We start from the raw sequence: 22,312 nt of genomic DNA on the forward strand, positions 1-22,312 counted from the left end.
GGTTCTGCGCCACTTGCATCCGGCTGGGCTGACTGTGTCCATAGAAGCTCCTCCAACCCCTCAGCCAACCCCGTGCTCCACCCGAGGGCTCCCGGGAGGACTGCGCTGGCAGCGGGGGTGGGGGTCGCAGGACGCCACGGGTAGGAGGTCGTAGGGGGAGGAGTCACCTTGATGTCCACTTCGGGGAGAGAAGGGTCAAGGGACACCTCATACACCCTAAGGAGACCATCTATTAGTTCCCGCCACAGCGCCCTGTTTATTTCTGTCACCTCACCGGTCACCAGCTGTAATTAGAATTAGATGTTGTTGAGACTGTGGTTCACTCTCGACGTCCACTAGAATTAGTCTCCAGGAGATGGCAGCCGAGGCACACCGCGTTCCCCGCGCTGCACCAGTGTTAGAGGCGACGCGCTCAGGCCTTCTGTGCGGACCCGGAAGGAAGGTCAGGCCCAGGGGCCCGAAAGGAAGAGGCAGCAGCCGAGGATGGGCGCCCAGGATGAGGATCGCGCGCTGCATTGCGCTCGCCGGGGCTAAGGTTACTGGGAGATGATGGTTTTGAGTATTTCAGCCATCCATAATGATTATTTTTAGTAAAATTTTTATTTTGGAATAATTTTAGATTCGCAGAAGAGGTGCAGAGATAATACAGGGAATTCTCATATACTCCAGTACAGTTTCCCCAAGCGCTAACACCTTAACATTACCAGGGTACATTTGTCAAAACTAGGACACCAACACAGAGAGATTGCTACTAGCTGAACTACAAATTTCATTTGAATTTCACTAGTTTTTTAAGTTAATGCAGAAAAGGGGGATTTAGTTTTACAATGGTAATTTATGAACCATCAAAATAATTTTTTTGAGAGAGGGTCTTGCTCTGTTGTCCAGGTTGGAGTGCAGTGGTGTGATCTTGCCTCACTGCAGTCTCAACCTCCTGGGCTCAAGCAATCCTCCTACCTCAGCCTTCTGAGTAGCTGGGACCATAGGTGTGCACCACCATGCCCGGCTAAAATTTTGATCAAAATGATATTCTTGAGAAACTTCTTATTTATCAATATCATATCACCTTTATAAAGATTTTTTTCATTTAATGATGTATACGAAATACATAATGATAACAAGTATCATGGATATTGCAAGTGATCAAGAATTGCAAAGCATTCAGTTGAATAGCATAGCTCTTCTGAAATGTAAATGAAAGTCAACTGAGACAAAATGTTAACGTGGTAAAAATAAAACTCGTTATTCTCTCCAGCTGTACAGATATGACAGGATCATTAGAATGCATTATTTCAAGATCTATTTACTTATATTCAAATATGAAAAAGGTTTAGACTACAAACTCATTTTTGTGAAAATTCTGCTTTTCCATCTCATGGTACATTTTTCACACTGTAAGATGGCCTTGTTTGTTGAGAGAGATGCGGGATTTACGGGGAGCATAATCTTCCATAAAAAAGAATGTTGTTGGTTTTATTGTGCCTGATGAAGAAGAGGAATGGGTGATTTGCATTGAATTCAATGGATGGGACTCTAATTCGTGAATCTATCTCACTCCCAGTGCCAGCTGCGGCTTCAGTACCTTGTTCATTTATTTCCACAAAAGCCTTATGGAAAACATTGGATAAAAATAGGTTTCTCGCTGAAGACATTCCTGAGAAATCAGCTTTGCTCTGGCTGAAAGCATCACTCATCCCCATACTGCTCAGGGTTGACTTGAGATCGTAACTGTCTTCCAGCTTGAACTTGGGGAGGTGTAGCTGCACTTCATACAACTCCATCATGTCTGCACTGGTCCACTCATTCAGCTTCTCATAGGTGATGGCCTTTTCCAGCTGCCCATTTGGAACCAAGAAAGAAAGAATTAGTAATTCCAAACTGGAATGAAAACCAGTAGTTGAGAGTGCTCCCTAGGAATTACATAGATGAATTATGATCACTCCCATTACTCAGGGTGACAACACACACACATCTGGATATCCTCTGGTTGTATAATGTTGACCTTCAAAATCTTTGTTCTGCAGATTAATTGCTATCCAGATATAGGAGAATTAGAGTTTAATTCAAAATGGAAGTACTTCTGCTATAGTATGCAAGACATCAACTATACACTCAAATACATCAATGTAAATATACATTTAGATGTTATCTATACAAAAGCTTATACTCTAGTTCAAGTTGTAAGCCAAGGCACAAGAAAACCTGTTTGTCAACATGGGAGACAGCTCTTTGAAAGCAAAATTTGGAATAAAATAACATGTCTATACTCTAATCAAAACAATGTGAGATTAATAATTATCAACTAAGTCAAAAAAGAAAGAAAAGATAAGAAAATCCTCCAAATCTCAAAAGTAATTATTTTATATTGAGTTTAAGGATGCTTTCCCTCTTCTTTATATTTTAAATTTTTAAAATTATAAATATATGTGTGTATATACTACATATGTACATATGTATATATTTGATTTTTTAAATGACATGTTTGTTTTAATGCACATGCATTTTCTAGACTGAAGTTTTGGCTGTCAATGGCATACCTGTAAACCATTTACATTAATAACATGACAATACCTTCAGCTCAGGAAATTGCACTTCTAGGTTTTTATCTTAAAAGGGCTTGACTCTAATGCTTATTTGTTCACACTGGTTTTACTTTTACTATTCTCTACAGTTTCACAAATTTTATGACGTAATTTGGAAATATTTTCTACATACCGGTAGGATCATGGAAACTTATAAGTATTAAGAGTTTGATACATGTGAAAAATTAGACATGGTGCAAAGAAAGACAGGCCATCTGTTGCATGAGACTCATGTTCCGTTTAGGCATGCACATTGCTCAGAAACATGGTCTGACCAAAGTTGTGTCCAGATTAATAGAAATTTGGCTGGTAAACAGCTTAAATAATTCTTGAAGACATTATTGATACAGACTTTTTCCCCTGAAGGTTGTTTACTTGATAAAAATGTTCAAAAAATAAATTTTGGAAGACAGCTTGATGTGTGTGTATACTAATGCAAATGATTAAAATATTAATCTCAAATTGCATAGGTCCTACCAGAGGGAAACCTAGACTGATTGAAAGATGGTTATGATCAATCCACACAGTTCTGTGACTAACAAGGTATATTTGTACCTGTTGTACATGTGGCTATGTGTGTGATGACCCCGGGCTGGAGCTGTCTATACATTGCTTAGCCTTTCTGAGGAACAGTAACATTAACTTTATAGAGTGTTGTAAAGTTTAAATAATATTGTGAAGGTGAAGTGCCTAGGACTCAAGATACATTGGTGACTTTTCTCTATAGGAATTAAATAATAAGGAGACCATTCTTCTTGAGGACAATTGGGAGAAACCTTGGCCAACCAGTTCTTTTAGTAAACACTGGAAACACCCTCACATCGGACACACTGATGTTATTTACCTGTACCAGCCCATTAATGTCTTCTGGCAGTAGGATAAGCATGCTGAGGTCATGGCTTTTGTAGTAGAGTTGAAGGCCCACTGCTTGTGGCTTTTCTATGTGAAAAATTTGAAGCTTTTTTTTCATAAACATCATTTGCACTGGTTTGCTTGTAGTCTAAAAAAAAAAAAAAAAAACAAAAGGTAACAAGGTCATTGAAGAAGTATTCCACCAACTCAATTCTCTACCATCATTGGCTCCCAGTTGGTGAAACTGGTGATCCTCTGCTAAATGCTGAATAAAGTTATCCAGACCTTCCTTTGTGGAAATATCTATCCCCCTGAAAAGTATCGCCAATAGCAGATATGTGAGTTTCTGTTTCTAACACGACTATGGTATCCCCTATAAATCATAGTAACATGTATTAAATCAAATTCTTAATATATGACCCTGTGTAAGTTATGGAAATGCCAATAGTCCAGAAACTGAGTAAGGCATATTTTACATGAAAATATTTGAGAAAGTATTTTAGTATTATAAAAACTGACATTCACTAAGAGAATGCAAAGACAAGCAATAGATGAGCAGAAAATATTTGCAAAACATGTGCTTATAAGAGACAATAATAAAAACTCAACAAATAATACAAAACTCAACAATGGTAAAACAAACAAGTCAGTTTTTTTTAAAATGGGCAAAATATCTAAGAAACACCTCACCAGGAAGAGATACAACACATGAAAAATGCTCAGTCATATGTCATTAGGAAATTGCAAATTGCACAAGGTTATTAGAAAGGCTAAAACATGAAACACTGACAACACCAAATGCTGATAAAGATATGGAGCAACAGGAACTGTCATTTACTGCTAGTGGGAATGCACAGTAGCACAGTCACTTTGGAAAACAGTTAGTTGGACAGTTTCTTACTAAGTTAACCTAGTCTTACCATACAATACAGCAATTGTGCTCCTAGGTATTTACTCAAATGTGTTAAAAACAGTGTCCACAGAAAAACTTGCCCACAGTGTAGTGTTTATAGCAGATTTATTTATTATTGCCAAAAAATTGGAAGGAACTAAGATGTGCTTCAATAGGTGAATGGATAACAAACTGTGGTACAATTGTACCATGAAATATTATTCAGCAATAAAACAAAAAGATCTATGAAGCCCTGGAAAGACATGGAGGAACCTTAAATTCATAGTGAATGGAGCCAGCCTGAAAAGGCTACGTGCTGTATGATTCCAACTATGTGACATTCCAGAAAAGCCAAAACTGTACAATCAAAGATCAGTTGTTGTCAGGAATTTAGGGGGAATGGATGAACAGGTGAAGCACAGGGCACTTTTAGGGCAGTGAAACTATTCAGAATGCTGTTGTAATGGTGGCTACATGACACTGGGCATTTTCAAAACCCATGGAACTGTACGACATCAAGAGTGGACACATATGTAAACTATAGATTTTAGTTAATAATGATGTATCAATATTAGATCATTAATTAAAACAAATATGCCACACTAATGCAAGGTATTAACAATAAGGGAGACTGTGTATGTTGAAGGGGGGACATATGAGAGCCCTGCACTTTCTGCATATTTTTTTCTGTAAACCTAAAAATGCTCTAAAAAATAAGCTAATTTAAAAATAAGACCAACTGCCAAATAAAAGCAAAACAAACACCCGTGCAACTTAGATGTTGTAGACACATGTTACTTTTCCATTCTATGTGTGGAACTGTCAATCACAAAGCCCCACCATATGCTAAAGTGGTGGCCATATGACCAGGGCTGTTTACTGGGTGTACTCCAGCATACTGTGGTTGTTTCCAGAGAGAGCCCATGAATGGCCCCAACCAGAGCCCTCCTTGTGATCACTGTTTTAGAGCTAATGGCAAACACTTTCTCTGTCTACTAGAGTTCTGAAGCTTGAAGGCTGAATATGAGGCAACTATATTCCCTGATCATTATTAGAGAATGAGAATAGCAGCTAGAGAGAAAAAGGGAAAGAGACAGCATGAGAATGAACTGGGATTATGTGTTGAGACTCTAAATACCCCCAATCACTCACTCCTGGACTTCCCAGTTTTTTTGTTACCTAAGCTAATTCCAATGCAATTCCCATTTTGCCAGAGCTAGTTTGGAATACTTTTGTATCACTTGCAACTGAAAATTTCCAGTGAATATACAAACCCAGGTAACTATCCAGCTCACTTCTTGTCAACCTATTGGATTATGTGTTCAGTTCCTTCCCCATCCTCACCCCACTGAGAAATGCCTATTGCTCACATTCATTACAGCCATAGTTCCACAGCAGCACTGTTTGTGGCCTATCCCTAGACTAAACAACTGTAACAAACCTTGGTCCACTAGTTCCTTTCCTAGGAATTTGGAATGGGATTTTCCAACTGGTCTCTAGAATGGAGAAGGTCCTATGGGTAGCTATGTTCCGTCATTGTGAATGGGGAAGCAGAGAAAGTTAGACTTCAACCTGAGAGAAGAATTATGGTAGAAACAGAGTTGGAAAAAATAGAGGAAAAAATCCTGACAACATTTGAGTCCTTGTTTCCAATCAGGTCCCAAGGCCCAGCGGCACTCCAGCCCATTCATGAGAGTCAGATCTATAACCTTACGTTAGTCTCCCTTTTTATTGCTTTTATTATGTAAGGGTAAGAATTTGGTAGAAGTTAGTACTGGTTTAGCCGGGCAGGTACAGAACTTACAGTGAGGACTCTTAGGTTCTTATTCTGGACTGCTTCTAACTCAGGCTTGCCTCCAGTCACTTGGCTACACTGTATTTTTCTCACCTAGGAAATAAATGTGAAAACTACCCTACCCACCTCACATGGGTAGCAAGGACTGAGTGATTGTATATTCAGAGAAGAACAAAGACAGGGGAATTTCATTGAATTCCCCATGGAACTGGAGGCTTTTAGCCCAGCCATCACTTCCCTAGTAAGAGCCATAGTTCACAAGAACATATAATCTAAAAGAAGAGTGAATTTATAAGAGAATCACTTTTACAATGCCGTGTGAAAATCCAAACTGATCTTTATAAGGTTCCTACCTCGTTTATCCTAAAAGGCTTTTCTGTGGTGTTTTGCACTAAGAATTGATGTTCCCAGATTCCTTTAAAATACAGGGCGTTCACCAGAATCATCCTGGTTGTGGAATTCACAGAGTCATCAGGTAGGAGATTCTGGATTTTACCTGTAGGAACAAAAGGCAGGTTGCAAATAACTTGTAGAAATATGTATATTTTAACTAAAGACAACCAGGCTTTTATTTTTTCTGGAACTGTACAAGTTTCCTTTAAAAGTCCTGGTTTTTGATTTTCCAGAAATGGACAATTACTATTCCTGTCCAGAATAGCTGCTGTGAATAAAGGGAGAAACACTGAAGAAATAATATGCTGAATGGTCAGTAAGTGTTATTCCACATAAAGTACAAATTTGCAGTTTAATTATAAAAAGTTCCCTCTAATATGAGTTCATTTGTACCCCTATTTTGAGGGGACTGAAATGCTTCCTTCTTTTTCACTTCCGTTTGTAGCCACAAGCGGTAAGCTGTTCTGATTAGCATCTGAAAGGTTGTGCCAACGTTTTCCTGTTGCCCAAAATACTGCTGTGTGCAATTGCTTCGATCAGATTGTTAGAGTTACAACTTAAACTGATATTTGACTATCAACCTCGAATACATTCTCTCCAAACTCTCTACTAAAGCACCTCGAACGATTTATAAAAATATGTCACATATAAATATCTCAAATCAAGTATTATAGGTTTGCTCTAGAGGCACACGTTTGATAACTGAGGTAGATAGAACTGGATTGAGAACCTTGTGGCCAACCCAGCTTCACTCTGCAACAGACACTACTCAGAATAAAGGGATGATCTTTTAAACTGCCAAAATACAGACATGGAAAAGCTGTTAAAATTATAAGAGACGGCTTGTGGCACTTAATTTAAAAAATAATTTTCCAGGTAAATATTAATAGAATCTCAAGAAATAGTAGAAAATCTGAAAAAAAAATTGAACACGATTGAAATTTCACAACTGTTAAGTGATCACCTCCTGTGGAAACAGCGTCAACCCCAGTCACGTAGACAAGTAAATTCTTTTCAACCTCCAGGTAAATTATAAATCTCTACACTATTAACACAGTTTCAAAGCACAAAATAGAAAATTCTCTGATTACTTTTATCAAGCTAGCATATCCTAGTATAAAAACACAACAAGAAAGCACAAAATTCCCATCTGTAAACCCGTTTCTCTTGTGAATATAAACAAATAAACCCTAAATTACGTTTTAGTAAATAAATCTAATTAACATACGTTAGAAACGCAAGAAACATGTATCAGGAAATCTATTAAGGTAACATGTTGCTGATATGGCCTGAATATTTGTGTCCCTCCAAAATTCATGTGTTGGAACCTAATGTTCAATGTGATAGTATTAACAGGTGGGGCCTTTGGGAAAGGATTAGATCAGGAGAGCTCTGCCCTCATGAATGGGATTAGTGTCCTTATAAAGGGACTGAGGGAGCCCGTTTGCACCCTCCACTATGCTATGACAATGAGAAGGCGTCATCTTGGAACTATGGAGCAAGCCCTAGCCACACGCTGAATCTTCTGGCACCTAGATTTCGGACTTCCCAGCATCCAGAACTGTGAGCAATAAGTTTCTATTACTTATAAATTACCCAGTCTAAGATGTTTTATTATAGCAGCCATAAGGGACTGAGACAATTACTTTGATGATTGACAGGAGAAAAAAAATCGTATCATCATCTGCAAAAATACTTTTGATCTTCAACATTCATTTCTAGTTTTAAAATTATGACTTTGTAAATTAAAATGAAGAGTACTTCTGTAATGTTAAAACCAATATTTTTATTCAACAAACCCATAATAATACTAACCCAGAAACATTAGTGGTATTTATGGTCTGCTATGACTACCATTATTTAGCATTTTTCTCAAAATACTAAGTAAAGCAAAAAAAAAATTAGATGAGATATTATATAAAAGGAAGAGACAAAATTATTATTTGCAAATGATAAGGAAAGCAAGGAGAATCAACTAAAAAACGATGAAAACTAGTAAGAAGTTCTTCTAGGTATTGTTACACTATTACACTAAAAATTATTTTCTTATCTTCTAACAATAAACAATTAGCAAATTATATATTTACATTCTAGTGATACACCACATTTATAATAATTATGATTATAAAATATTGTTAAATGATAACATCTTATATACACCAATCATCCAAACCAGGAAGTTAACATTAATAGAATATTATTGACAGTCATATTTAAATTTCATCAGTTGTTCTGGGTTAGAAATCAATATAAGACCTTGCACTGCATTTAGTTACAATTTCTTCTTATTGACCTTTAATCTGGAACAGTTTCTCTCTCATTCATTGTCTTTCATGAGCTTGACACCTTTAAGAAAGACTTCCATTTGTTTTGTAGAATTCCTCTGAATTCCCAGTTTAGGTTTGTCTGATGTTTGATCAAGATAATACTCAAGTTATGCATTTTTGTGAGAGCATCACCGTGGTGGGTTGAATTGTGTCCCCCAAAAAGACGTGTCCCAGTTCTAACCCATAGTACCTATGAATGTGACCTTATTTGGAAATAGAGTCCTGCAGATGAAGTCAAGTTAAGATGATGTCATATTGGATTAAGGTGAGACCCAATCCAATAACTAGTCTCTCTGTAAGGAGGGGGGAGTTTGGACATAGGTACAGAGAGAGGAGAATGCCAAGTGAAGATGCAGAGACAAAAGAGAGATACAGACAACAGGAAGAAACCATGTGCCAATACAGGCAAAGATTGGAGTGATGCATCCACGAGCAAACGAATGCCAAGGATTGTCAACAACCACCAGAAGCTATGAGAAGCTCATGCAAGTGTCTTCTCTAGAGACTTCAGAGAGAGCACGGCCTTGCTGACAGCCTGATTTTGACACCTAGCCTCCAGAACTGTAAGAGAATACATGTTTGTTGTTTTGAACCACCCCATTTACCCTAATGTGCTATGATAGCCCCAGGAAACTAATACAACCACTAAAGTCATGCTGTGTTCTTCTCAATGAATCGTATAAGGAAGTGCTTGATGCTCATATGTCCTATTACTGGTGCTATCAATTTGAACACTGATTTTTCCAATGTAAAAGGACTGGGTGTTTTTTTTTTTTTAAATTTTTTGGTATCATGTGGGAAGATGCTTTGAGAGTGTATAATATTCTGTTTCTCATCGGGCTTTTGCCCACTAATTTTAGTATCCAATTATGATTCCTATCTAAAACAATTACTACTGTGGTTACTATTGCAGGTGGTGGTTTTCTATTTCCATCCTTCTTCTGTGTTTATTAACTAGAATTCTACTATGAGAAAGAGCCTTCCCTTCTTCTTTTCTTTGGATCTTCAATTATTTGTTTATATCAGTATAGACTCATGGGTATTCGCTTTATTCTCTGGGTTATAATCCATTACTATCATTATTTATTTTGTTGCACAAATTGCTCCAGATTTTGTCATTGGAAGCCTCCCCTGTTGGCTCCTGTGTCCTTCTGATGTATTCCCAAGTATTTTGAGCATTTCCTTACATTCTGTCACCACAAAATGTCCTTATCTTGTAATTCCCTTGTTACAGCTGTGTTACTGTCGTTTTGTCCAGGAGCCCTGCTTTCCGTTTTTGAAAGAAGGAGTTTAGAAATCAAGATCTGGGTGTCAGATATGCTGATTACTGCTGGGATGTCATTGCTTCTCGATCCTCTCAGCAAATGGGGTAGAAAATGTGCATATTATACACACATCTGTATCTATTTTTACATCTATCTATTGAGTTATCTTCCTGCATATATATTGAAGAGTAGGGGGTCACATTGATACTTTCAATTCAAATCTAATAACACAGGGTTCATTGTAGCCTTTGTCTTTGCCTTATTTATAATTTCTTTTTCTGGCTCTCATGATTTCCAATATATTTCCTTATTTGCTTAATCCTAGAACAAACATAAATTAGTTTCAGGATTGTAAATCCATTTTTCTATTAAAAACAAATTTAAAAACTAGGGTATAATATTTGTATACTTTTTTTCCACCTTAAAATACATAGTCAATGTATGCTTACATTCTTTTAACCTTTGGATTTATACCCAAAAATGCTATTTTACAAAGGTATTTAATGTTTTAGAACATATGTTTGTTAAAAAGAATGCATCTGGAATAGTGCTACAAGCCAAGATGCCATTAAAGGACTGGAAAGGCATCACAGATGACTTCTTGGGAGGTTGGGGTGTTGCTCACAGGGAGTTAGAAACTCAAAGCCATGCATTCATGGAACTTGTTAGGGGCAGGGAACATCAGTGAGATTAATGAAATAATTCCACTTATTGTAGTGGTTCCTAACTTTGACTGCAAATTAGAATCTCTAAGGACTTAAAAATACTGATGCTTCTATATTGCCACCAATGATAGAATCTCCTTGTTTTTAAAAGCTGAATAGTATTTTATTGTGTGTATATATATATATATATACACACACAACACATTTTCTTTATTTGTTCATCGATTGATGGGCAATTGGGTTGAATACATATCTTGGTGATTGTGAATAATGCTGAACTAACATGGGAATACAGACATCTATGAAATGCTGATTTCATTTCCTTTAAATGTATTCCCAGAAATGGAATTTCTGGATTATGTGGCTGTTCAATTTTCAATTTTTTCTAACTTCACTAAGGCAACGTTTATTATTTTATTTTATTATTATTTTTATTTATTTTTTAATTTTTTTATTATTATACTTTAAGTTCTAGGGTACATGTGCACTAGTAGATAATCATAACTGCAGTTGGTAACAATATATCGTTTACTTGAAACTGTTAAGGGAGCTTTTAGGTGTTCTCACCATAAAAAATGATAAGAATGTGAAGTGATGAATATGTCATTCCAAAATGTATTTATTTATCAAAACATCCCCTTGTACACCATAAATATATATAATTTATATTTGCCAATTTAAAATATATAAATTGTGTGTATCTATGATTTAAAAAATACTGATGCTTGAACCTCACTCCCAGATATCTGAATTAGTTCACCTGGAGTTAGGCTTACTAATCAGTAAATTCAATTTAATATGTTGCCACGATTGAGAGTCACTGGTTTAGAGCAATTGTGTGTATTGACTTTCTATACTTCCCTGGGTACCAGCAATGGGCTGCAAATTAGCTTACAGGCTAGAATAATGAGTGAGGGCACCCTATGTTACAGGGGAGTTAGAATAGTGTTCCCAAGGTGCTAGGAACTCCCAAGAAAAACTGGAAGCTTCCCATGCCCAGAAGGCACGTTATAAACACAGCACATCAATGTCAGCCCAACAGTCACCATAGACAAGGTATTGTGATCTGTATTATAAACTAAGACTGGTAAAATGGGATCCTCACTCAAAAAGACACACAGAAAACCAAAAAGATTAAACAGTTAAGAAAATCCACCCTATGAGAGAGAAGCACCAACATCAACACATACTAACAGGAAACAGAATTAATACAGCAAAAAGACTTAAAAATAAGCAAAATTTACATATTCAGAGAAAGCTGATTGATTTCACTAATGAAAAAGGAATAACAAATAACCGTAAGTCTTGAAGGGAAAAGAAATAATTGTCAAAGCTGAATATAAATAACTGTGGAATAAAACTCTTGAATAGATTGACTGAACAGTTGAATGAACACAGCTGGAGCAAAACCATGAGCTGGAAAAGGATAACAGAAGGGCAAAGGGATGAAAAGTAAATATAAATGGAAAATCAAAACAGATAGGATAGATTGGGAAATTTCAAATTTGTTTATTGGAAGTACTGAAGGCAAGAAGGGACAGAATGAAAAGAAGAAAATCATGAAACAAATAATATACACAATTCCCTTTACCTGAAGACCTTTATATTTAGATTTAAAATGATTGCCAGCAAAATTATAAACTAAATAAATAAAAATAAAAAGACCCCTGCCTAGAACATAATGTTGAAACCTCAGAACACCAAAAAGAAAGAAAAATATTCTAAAATCTTCTAGGGAAGGTTCAGGGTGCAGGTGTGTTGTTTTTATTAATGATACTGGATGCTGCTGTCTAAAGGAAAAATGAAGACCTTGGAGAAGACCTCTTGCAAGCTCGAGGAAAGAAGTTTCTTTGAAATGATTCAGGTAGAACCTAGTCATGCCAAACACCCTAGCAACTTTCCCTTAAGGACGCTTGGAACTCTGCCTCGGCAAAGTCTAAGTTCCTGAATAGCTAATTAATTCCTTATTTTATTTGATGTTGAATGCTTCCAAATAGCAGATATTTGTGTCCAAAATAGAAAATACAGAAGGATTACAGCTTTCTCCCTCTCTGGACAATTCCATTTCTGAGGAATAGAATGAGGAGGGTCAGCTGGAGGAATGAAATCATGGGATGTGGCAAACAAGGCTCAGTGAAAGATTCGGACTGTGTCCACCATGAGCTTATTTTTTGGTGCCTCTCATTTGACCAGTGGTATGATAACAGAGAATTTTTTAAAGTGTGAATGTCCCATACCGTGGCCATATGGTACTATAATCAGCAGTCTGCCCTTTCTTCCATAAAGTAAAAGATTATTTGCTCAGTTCTTCTTCAAAACCAAAACTTCTAGACTTATGCTGCCTAATATGGTGGCCACTAGATGCATGTGGCTACTTAAATTTAAATTAACTGAAATGAAATAAAGTTGAAAATTCAGTTCCTCAGTCACATTAGCCACATTTCAAATCACCTATGGTCACATGGGAATAGAAGCTACTTCACTGGACAGTGCAGATTTACGGCACATTTCCATCTTCATAGAAAGATCTTCTGGACAGCTCTGTAATCCAGACACCTGGATCTTGTCATGTACCTTGAGTGCATCAGTCTAAGCTGGGGAAGGAAGGCAAGGACCAAGTCCTAAGAGCCGTGCTTATGTGGCATCAGACAACAGCTATCTTCTTGGCTCTAAAAGGCTTTGCTGGGATGCAAAACTAGCAGATTAGTTGCCCCAGCCTTCCTATCTGTAGGATCCCCACCTGACTTCCAAACAACGTAACAGTCGCCAGGCTAGGAATCTAAGACCTAACATTTTGTCCAACTCCAGCACTGCTATGTTGAATTTGTGTTGCAGGTCACAACATACTTTTGCCTATGCAATCAAATGTGGTCTCACACAAGCTGCAAAAGTGCAAGTACTTAGTAAATGCTAGCTGATCTATAATTCTAAACAAAACAAAGTTATTTTCAGATGAATGCAAATGAGGATGAAAATTAAGTACCATGGTCACTATTGCTTCACCACGGCTTTTGAGTCACGGGTTCAATGTAAAAGGAACTGAGCACTTAGGGCTGCCAATGTTATCAATTCATTCCGATAAATGTTAGTGTTCTGAACAACTGCTATGAGCAGGCCTGTTATGTGTGACTAAAGCTGAAGGCAGAGTTACCACACATGGAGGCCTTGAGTCTAGCAGGGGACGTAGATGTATAAGCAGTTAGTTTTGATAACAGTGTGGCAAGTGTCAAAGTAAAGGTTTGCACAAATGTCATGGGAGCAAAGAGGAGGATGTTTAGCCTGAATGATGCCCTGAGAAGTTATTTGGGGGCAAAGGAGGGGTTGGGGTGGCAGGGCAGGGAAAGGTAGATAGATTTCTCTTCAGATAGAAGAAATAGCATGAGTACAGGGCCGTTAAGTAGCACAGGGAGTTCGTGACACTCTGACATGTAGAATCCCTGAAATATAAATTTTAATCCAGGGAGTGACAAGAGTTGAAGTGGAGAGACAAGCAAGGCTCCACAGGCACGTTGGGCCTTATGTGTCTGGTTAGGGGCTTTGTGCTGATCCCGCAGGTCGTGGGGCAGCATGAATCATTTTTGAGTAGAGGGGTGACATGGCCTATCTGGTCTAATTTATATTTTAGGCAAGTAATTTGGGTGGTAAATGGAGGTTAGATTTGAAAGGAACAAGATTAGAGGCAAATTATTGCATCTGTGCAGATACAAGATAGCAAAGAAAGAAAGACTGTGGAGGAAGGGATTTGAAAGGAAGAGTGAACTCTGAGAAACACTTAAGAGGAAGCAAAGGAAAGGGGAGAATTTAGAATATCTCTCAGATTACTGTTGTGGGCAAGTGTGTGATTGGTGTACCCATTCACCAAGATGCAGAATACATGAGGAAGACAAGGTCTGGGAAAACCATTCTGAATGTGATTTCAGGTATGTTGAATTTGAAATGCATAGGACGCTTGACAATTATGTCTAGCAGGTGTTTGTTATGAGTCCTGAAGTTCAGGGGAGAAGACAGCGAAACATTCCATGTGCTTAGACACAAAGCAAAGGCATCATCGTTAATATTCATTAATGACAAATAATAAATTAATCTTCATTAAGTCATGAATGATGAATTAATCTTCATTAATGATGATGCCTTTGTATCTCTTCCTAAGATATAATAGAATATCAATTGAAATGTTGATTTAAAAGGCAGCATGATGTGTAGAAATCAGTTCAGACTTTGGAACTAAACTGACATATTTGAAATCCTATTTCTGAAACTTTAAATTGTGTAATCATAGATAATTTCTCTAAAATCTCAGCTTCCTTATGTCTAAAATAAGGATAATAATAAAAGACTGTTAAATTGCCTGGGAGAATCCGTCTGCTATTTCCTTTTAGAAATAAAACCCTGAAATTTAGGTGACAAGTGGTAACCCAGCTGAAAACTCCATTTCACAGGTCTTTCTTCCAGCAAGTATAGTGACTGGAATGTGGTTGGTCACTCTTGCCTGGAATTAGGGGCTTTTTGATCCTAAAACTAGGAAAGTCACAGGCAAACCAGAATGTATTGGTCACCCTAGCAGAAAATATGCCATGAACTACATCTAGGCCAGTGGAATATGAGTGGAATTGACGTCTGAAACTTCCAGGGCATCCCCTTAAAGACAAGTTAGCTTTTGTTGAAATTTCTTTTCCCCACTTCCTGCTGCTATTGTAAGAACCATCTTGCACCTAGAGATGGAAGCCATGTATTGAGGATGGCAGCGCTGAACACCAGCCTGGATCTCTGGATGTCCTTGCAAGACAGAATGCTCTCTCTAACCTAGGATGCCTAACTCCCTTTGAACTATTATTTGAGAGAAAGACAAACTTGTGTCTTATTAAGCCACTATATTTTGGGTCTCTTCTTTAGAGTAGTTTAATCCATACTCTAACTGATACTCGAACATGAACTTATTTTGAAAAGTATTTAAGATTCTGTAGCACATTTAATGCCACATTTCTGTAGATATTTTTCCTTAAAAACCATGCATGCAGCAGTATTTTCCATTTCCTTTTTGCATTTTTCTGCTTGTTACCCTTGGACTCTTCTTTGAAATTAGTGGGAGATGATAATTTTCTTGTCTATTTGGTAAAGTGATGACTTGACCTGTGTGTTTTAAATAAGACTTATTACTAGGCAGTGAATCTAAAAATTATGTACATGAATAGAAATAATGTTCTGAATATGTACAATGTGTCCACACTTCTATTTAAGGAATATACGTACTTACACATGACACAAACTAAAATAAACACAAGGATGTTTGGGAAAAGCACGCTGCCAAGCCCCTTGGTGAAAGCTTACCCTCGGTCTGTCTTTCAACCCAAGAGTTGATCTCCTTTCTGATTTGGTCGGAAGCTTCCACAAAGTTAACAGACTGAGGCTCTGCACCAAAATATGTTTTCATGTCTTCTAAATATTTCTGAAAGACATAGATAAAATCCTCTTTTGTAGAGTTTGTTCAAAACTGAGAAATCAAATCTATTTAGATTATCAAAAGAACTAGGTAGGCGGGCAATTGCACACTCCCACACCATCACTCCATTTTCTCTTTCCTGACTCCCAGTTTTGGTCAAAAACTAAATACCTCCCTCTCCAAACTTATCAGGGAACTGGCTAGCTATGCAAAGCTCCAGCTGTGGAAGGAAGTACTGATGCCCACATTTTTGGGGCTTCCACATCCTCTTCCTTTCTATTTTTATCCATGCCTTGAAATGAGGCTAGAATGGAAAGGGACTACAAATAAAAAGAGTGACCCCAGTGGCCAAGAGGTATTGAGCATTGTACTTGACTTTCTGTGGTAGGGATGCAACCAAAGTGAGGCTTGTGATACTGGTAGCTTCCTTCTGTGGATTGTAAACATCAAGAACCTTGTGGAGGGCCCGTGAAGAAAATGATATTCTGCCATGAAAATGGATTTGTAAGCAGAGTCGAATGTTATATTAGGCATTCTGAGAAAAAAAAAGAAATGAAGCCTCTAACTCCGCCTGGTCCTCTGATGTTCACGCAGTGGCCGTCATCACATGTAGGCTATGACTGAGGTTGCTCTTATGGGGGCACCTGCCTTGGGAACATGATTTATTCTTCAAGGCCATGTAGTATTCCTTCAATGTGCTTACTTTATGGAGGGCTTATAGGGAGTCAAAAGTGATGAGTTAATTCTGTTGCCAGGAAGTGGCTTGAAGATTATGAAGTCTAAATTCTGTGGAATTTAAAATCTAGTAAAAAGAAAACTTAAATATTTATGAGGGACCACTGCCTGTCTTAACTCAGGGCTTGTGGACGTATAAAAATATGTTTGTCTCTATCTCTGTGTCACTCTTGTTTCCAAGTGCCCACTGAGTCAATCATTTCTCCTACTTCTGAATCAAACCAGAGTCCAAGAGCCTACAAGAAAGGAAACTGTCTTTAAGATTCCAGTTGGCTGGTTTTATATCTTTAGTGGTAACAAAACTCAAGTCCTGAACTCCCCAGAATTCACTAGATTTGAGCAAGGATAGCATTGCTTGAAATCACAAGATAGCTTTATTTTATCTTATTGCTATTCTTCTACCCTATCTAATTTCCTTACTCTTTGCCCACTGGACACGTGGGTCGTCCTGCCCAAGGAGATGATGGACAAAGAAGTAAATTATTGACCTTGGTTGTCATGTGACCCTCTTAACTGAGGACAGAGTCTTCATGGTCTACATTGGTGGGATTTCAACCATTAGCAAAGAGAAGTTGATATTATTTCATGTTTCATGTTCCCAAAGTCTGTAAAGTCTTGATGTGAAAACTGCTTACTTCTCTCATCCCAAGATCAGTTTTGCTCCCAAGTAGACAGTCTCCAGCCAAGTCTCCATATGTATTTGTAGGCCATTCTCAGGGGTTACCTCTTTATTCTAGACAGAAATATCTGAGTGCTAGATCTGGTTTGAGACCTGTTATTGGTTTCCTTTACCACTAGACACTCGTTGGTTGGTCTAATTGATTGTTTACAGGGAAGTATTGACCACATTAAGATTGTCCCTGATACTTGAACATGAACTTATTTTCAAAAGTATTTAAGATTCTATAGCACATTTAATGCCACATTTCTGTTATTAGTAGATATTTTTCCTTAAGAACCATGCATGCAGCAATAATTTCAATTTCCTTTTTGCATTTTTCTGCTTTTTACCCTTGGACTCTTCTTTGAAATTAGTGGGAGATGATAATTTTCTTGTCTATTTGGTAAAGTGATGGCTTGACCTATGCATTTTAGATAAGACTTATTACTAGCCATATTACTCAACAGTGAATCTAAAAATTATGTACATGAATAGAAATAAATGTACAGAGTACATTTATTTGTATAGAAAGAAATATACAGAGTTTACTGATAGGTCTCACATTGCTTTCTTTTCTATTAGCTTAAAATAAGACATTTGCACTTACATTGTGAAATGGATACGTTTTCTCACCATATATCGCACTGGCTGTTTTAAGCAGGTAGTCATCGTTGGGCTTGAGGATTTCTGAGATAAGTGTATGGAAATCAGAGTGTATTTCTTCTGAGTTGCTCAAGTTGAATTCCTTTGAAATAGAAGGAATTAGTCAAATAAAAATGTTAAACAAGAGTTACATGCATGTTAGCAAACTAAAGCTAAATAAAATTATTTGGTGAATTGCAAGCAAAAGTTGAAAATGATCCTAAAGTGGATAAAAATGCTTTCCTTAGTGTTAGTACAAAAGAATGAAATGTTATTGAGGCCATAATTTTATTATGGCCCAAATGTTATTGAGGCCACATTTAGTTTGCAAAAGCAGGCAAGAAAAATTTTGAAACTGGAGAAATTTTTAGAGAGATTAAAAGGGCGTGGGGACAAGAGATCTTTCAAAAAGTGTAGACATTTCGTATTCCGAAAAAGTTTCTGTAACTTTAATATATGTTTCTAAGAAAAGTTACCTGATAAAAGTTGCTTAAATTATCACTAAAATACATGTGCTAAAAGTACTTTTTCCTTAATTATCAAATGTGTATTAAAGGATAAGATATACCATTTTCCTTTTTTTTTCACTTTCAGGGCTGAATTTGTCTCCCTGGTCTCTGTTAAATTGAAGCACCTGTAATTTCAATAAAAAGACAAATGAATAGACTGCAGAGAATTAATCATATAAATTACACATCATCTGTAAATACAAGTCAGTCATTCTTATAATTGCAGAACATATAATTAATTTAAAAAGGGGCTCTGACTTAACTTAAAAAATGTGTTTAATAAAATAAGTCAAGAATTGCCTTTAAACACATTTTCTAAAGTCCAATTTAAGTTACTAGTCTATTTATTTTCCTATGTTTTATAACTAGAATGATGTTGGGAAAACCTTGACATAAAATTCTCTTGTTTTCCATATTTCCTTTTTACTCATGGTTGTTTTAAGAAGAATGCTAGGTGTGCAACAGAGCTAATCATTTAGACAGTTTAAGTAAAAGCCGTAATTATGTGGAAAATTAAGGAATTTTAGTTGTTGTTTTTTTCCTAGTTAAATGCTCAGTTCCTATTTTCTACCACCACTTGACATATATAGGCACAATGTTTGTGTTCACTCCAGCATTTCATTGGAAAGTTAACAGGAAAGACGTAGATACCCTTCTTTCCTTGGAATTGTACAACAGTAGAACAGAAGGAAATACTTTTATCTCCCATGTTCTGGACCCAGCTGACAATAAAAAATACAGTATATTGCATCAAGGGTTGCATTGACCCACGGTAATAAAACAAGGGCCACTTGCCATAAAAGGAGTGCACAGCTAATTCATGAGGTTCATTTGCAACTGGAAGTGTTAACATCTGAAACAAGGACAAGCAACATCCAGCAATATATTTACATGAAATAGACTTACACTGGAATCCACTTAAGATTGTCTATCACATTAATTATTAAGACTTTTGAGCTAATGAACCAATCATTAACAGGTTGTGAACAAGGATTTTGTTGTTGCTGTTGTACTTTTTAAACTACCTGATATCTTGTGAACCACAAGAGTAAGGATGATATCCCAAGTCCAGACTAATAGAGCATGTGTCCTGCCCACATCTTTCAGAATTACCAGCTGTGTTCATACCCATACTTTGCAAGGAAGTCACCTTCTTGGGTGAAAATTCTGTCACTTGGCCTTGTGATTTTGCAAGATTTGGGGCCAAGTTTACTCTTTCTGTTTTTATTTTTATTTAAAAACACATTTATATATACATACTGTTACATATATGTGTATGCATTCATATATATTTTTACACATACAGCTATTTTGCTATCTATGGCTATGTATATATATATTTATATACACACAATGCTTTGAGGATGCTTATTGCAAAAATAGTTCTGGGTACAATAGTATTATGTTGTTACTTTAATGATCTTAATGGGCTCCATTCAGATAACCAGGACTCCATTCAGATAACCAGGGACTAAACAAAGAGAGAATCAAACAGAGCATGAGAAACAGAATTCTTCTATTTTTCTTTTTTGTGTCTCCAAGAAAATCCTTATGTGATTATAAAGATGCTGAATAATTCTGTTATTTAAAGTTTGACCGATTACTTTTTGAAATAATATAATCAAAATAAAATTGGTTTTGGTGTTGAACAAAAATTGATAACCTCATCCTTTCTCCATTTTATTTTGCTAAAGGACACAGGTTCTCAAATGGTTTTCCCAGCAACAGTTTGAAAACTGATTCCCTGTACCAGGATTTGTTTTATGGTATAGAATTTTTTAATGTCTGTCTTGTTTTAGAGAATGCTGTTTTGAAATTTAAATTATTGAGTTGTCAAGAGAAAACTGAAGTTAAAAGGCAATGAAAGCACTTAGTTTACAAGAAACAGAAGATGGTTGACCTCTTCCACTCACCTGGGCCATTTGGGCTGCAGTGGTGCCTTTTGTGCCCAAATACACCATGGCCAAGGAAGTTGAGATGCTCCAGGAAGAAAAGAAAATATTTTTACCCTGAGCAGATTCAGCTAGCTTTTTGCTCAACTCCAAGGCAAACTGGTTGATTGATGTTGCTAGAGTGTCCATTGAGGAAATCTAAGAAAAATAAAGCAAAATTTAGACAGCTTATGAATATTTCTTTCCACTTCACCTTTGAAAAAATATGTATTCATATTTGCATACATATCCATATATGTAGTCATAAGAGCTGAATAGACTTTAGCAAAATTCTAGTCTGATATTAGTATTTTATATATTAAAACACTGAAGTTTAGAGAATTTAAGGGAATTATCTCAAATTTTAGTGCTAATGTGCATTAGAGAATAAATGGATTCTGGTCAGTTAAAAGCTGAGTCCCATAACATAGTTTTTGCGACTCTTTTGACATTTTTCATGCCACTAGTTTTGTTTCCATGTGTTTGTCTCTATTTTTTCCAACTCCAGCATAAGCTTCTTGAGAGCAATATATTCTTCTTAACGCTGCTTCATGCACCCAACAGCACCTAGCTACGGATTTTGCACAAAATGGGTGCTTATAAATTTTTATTACTCATTTACAATATTCATGGTTTGGGCTGTAACTACCATTTTTAATTTATGTAAACATGGAATCATGCACAATTAATTGGAAAATGCTTGTAGAGAAGTTGGGAAGTTAAGACTGTTTGTCTTTATTCTCACTCATTTGAGATCCTCTGAAACTGGTCTTCTGGAACAAGAGTACTCAGGTTTCCTCATCTTTTTCGATATTATACTCAGCATTTAAATGTCATCTCTAATGGAAGCAACCAAACAGCTGGCCAACGTACCACACCTGCATGTACCTGGCCTGAAAACGACAGGTGCCCCAATCCACAGCAAATGTGCATCACCTCCACTCCATCACAAACATTCACAGCCTAGACCACTGAGGCAACTGCAGACATCATTGATGATGATTACAGCTGAGGATACTGCATGGATATTATGCTACTGAGTCCACCCTAAACCAAAGCCAACATACCATACCCAACCGATGCAACAATATTTTAATTTAAAAGCCTTTTAAAACTAGGTTTCTATAGTTAATTCCATCTATTTTGATTTTATGGCAAAATAATTTCTCAAATAGGTTAAATGATTTAACCAAGTGCTAAGAGAATCTGTTACTGCTAGACCAGCCTTACAAGAAATACTTAAGGAAGTTTTAAACATGGAAACAAAAGAATGATACCTGTTACTTAAGTACGTAGTGCACACATTTTATAAAGCAACCGCACAATAGAAACCACAAAGCAACCAGCTAATAACTTCATAATAGGATTGACACCTCACATATCAATAATAACCTTGAATGTAAATGGGCTAAACACTGTATGTAAAAAACACAGAGTGTCAAGTTGGGTTAAAAAACAAGACCCATTAATCTACTGTCTTTAAGAGACCCATCTCACATGTAATAACACCCATAGGCTCAAAGTAAATGGTTGGAGGAAGAGCTATCACACAAATTGAAAACAAAATAGAGCAGTGGGTGCTATTCTTTTTTTTTTTTTTTTTTTTTTTTTTTTTTTTTTTTT

The 22,312-nt window shown here is 36.7% G+C and overlaps 1 protein-coding gene across 1 annotated transcript in view; it reads right to left on the reverse strand.

Annotated features, from left to right (window-relative positions):
- Positions 1–1,413: 1,413 nt before the first annotated feature.
- Positions 1,414–22,312, reverse strand: part of SERPINB2 (serpin peptidase inhibitor, clade B (ovalbumin), member 2) — a 46,510-nt gene continuing 25,611 nt past the window's right edge. Inside the window, exons 11-17 of the mRNA XM_011953573.1 lie at positions 20,672–20,848; positions 18,818–18,883; positions 18,215–18,352; positions 16,100–16,217; positions 6,475–6,617; positions 3,427–3,582; positions 1,414–1,835 (exon numbers count right to left, since the gene is read on the reverse strand). Coding sequence (XP_011808963.1) covers positions 1,431–1,835; positions 3,427–3,582; positions 6,475–6,617; positions 16,100–16,217; positions 18,215–18,352; positions 18,818–18,883; positions 20,672–20,848 — 1,203 coding nt within the window. The 3' untranslated portion in view covers positions 1,414–1,430. The remainder of the gene's footprint in view (positions 1,836–3,426; positions 3,583–6,474; positions 6,618–16,099; positions 16,218–18,214; positions 18,353–18,817; positions 18,884–20,671; positions 20,849–22,312) is intronic.

This window comes from Colobus angolensis, unplaced genomic scaffold, assembly GCF_000951035.1.
Source record: "Colobus angolensis palliatus isolate OR3802 unplaced genomic scaffold, Cang.pa_1.0 Scaffold369, whole genome shotgun sequence".
Lineage (NCBI taxonomy): Eukaryota > Metazoa > Chordata > Mammalia > Primates > Cercopithecidae > Colobus > Colobus angolensis.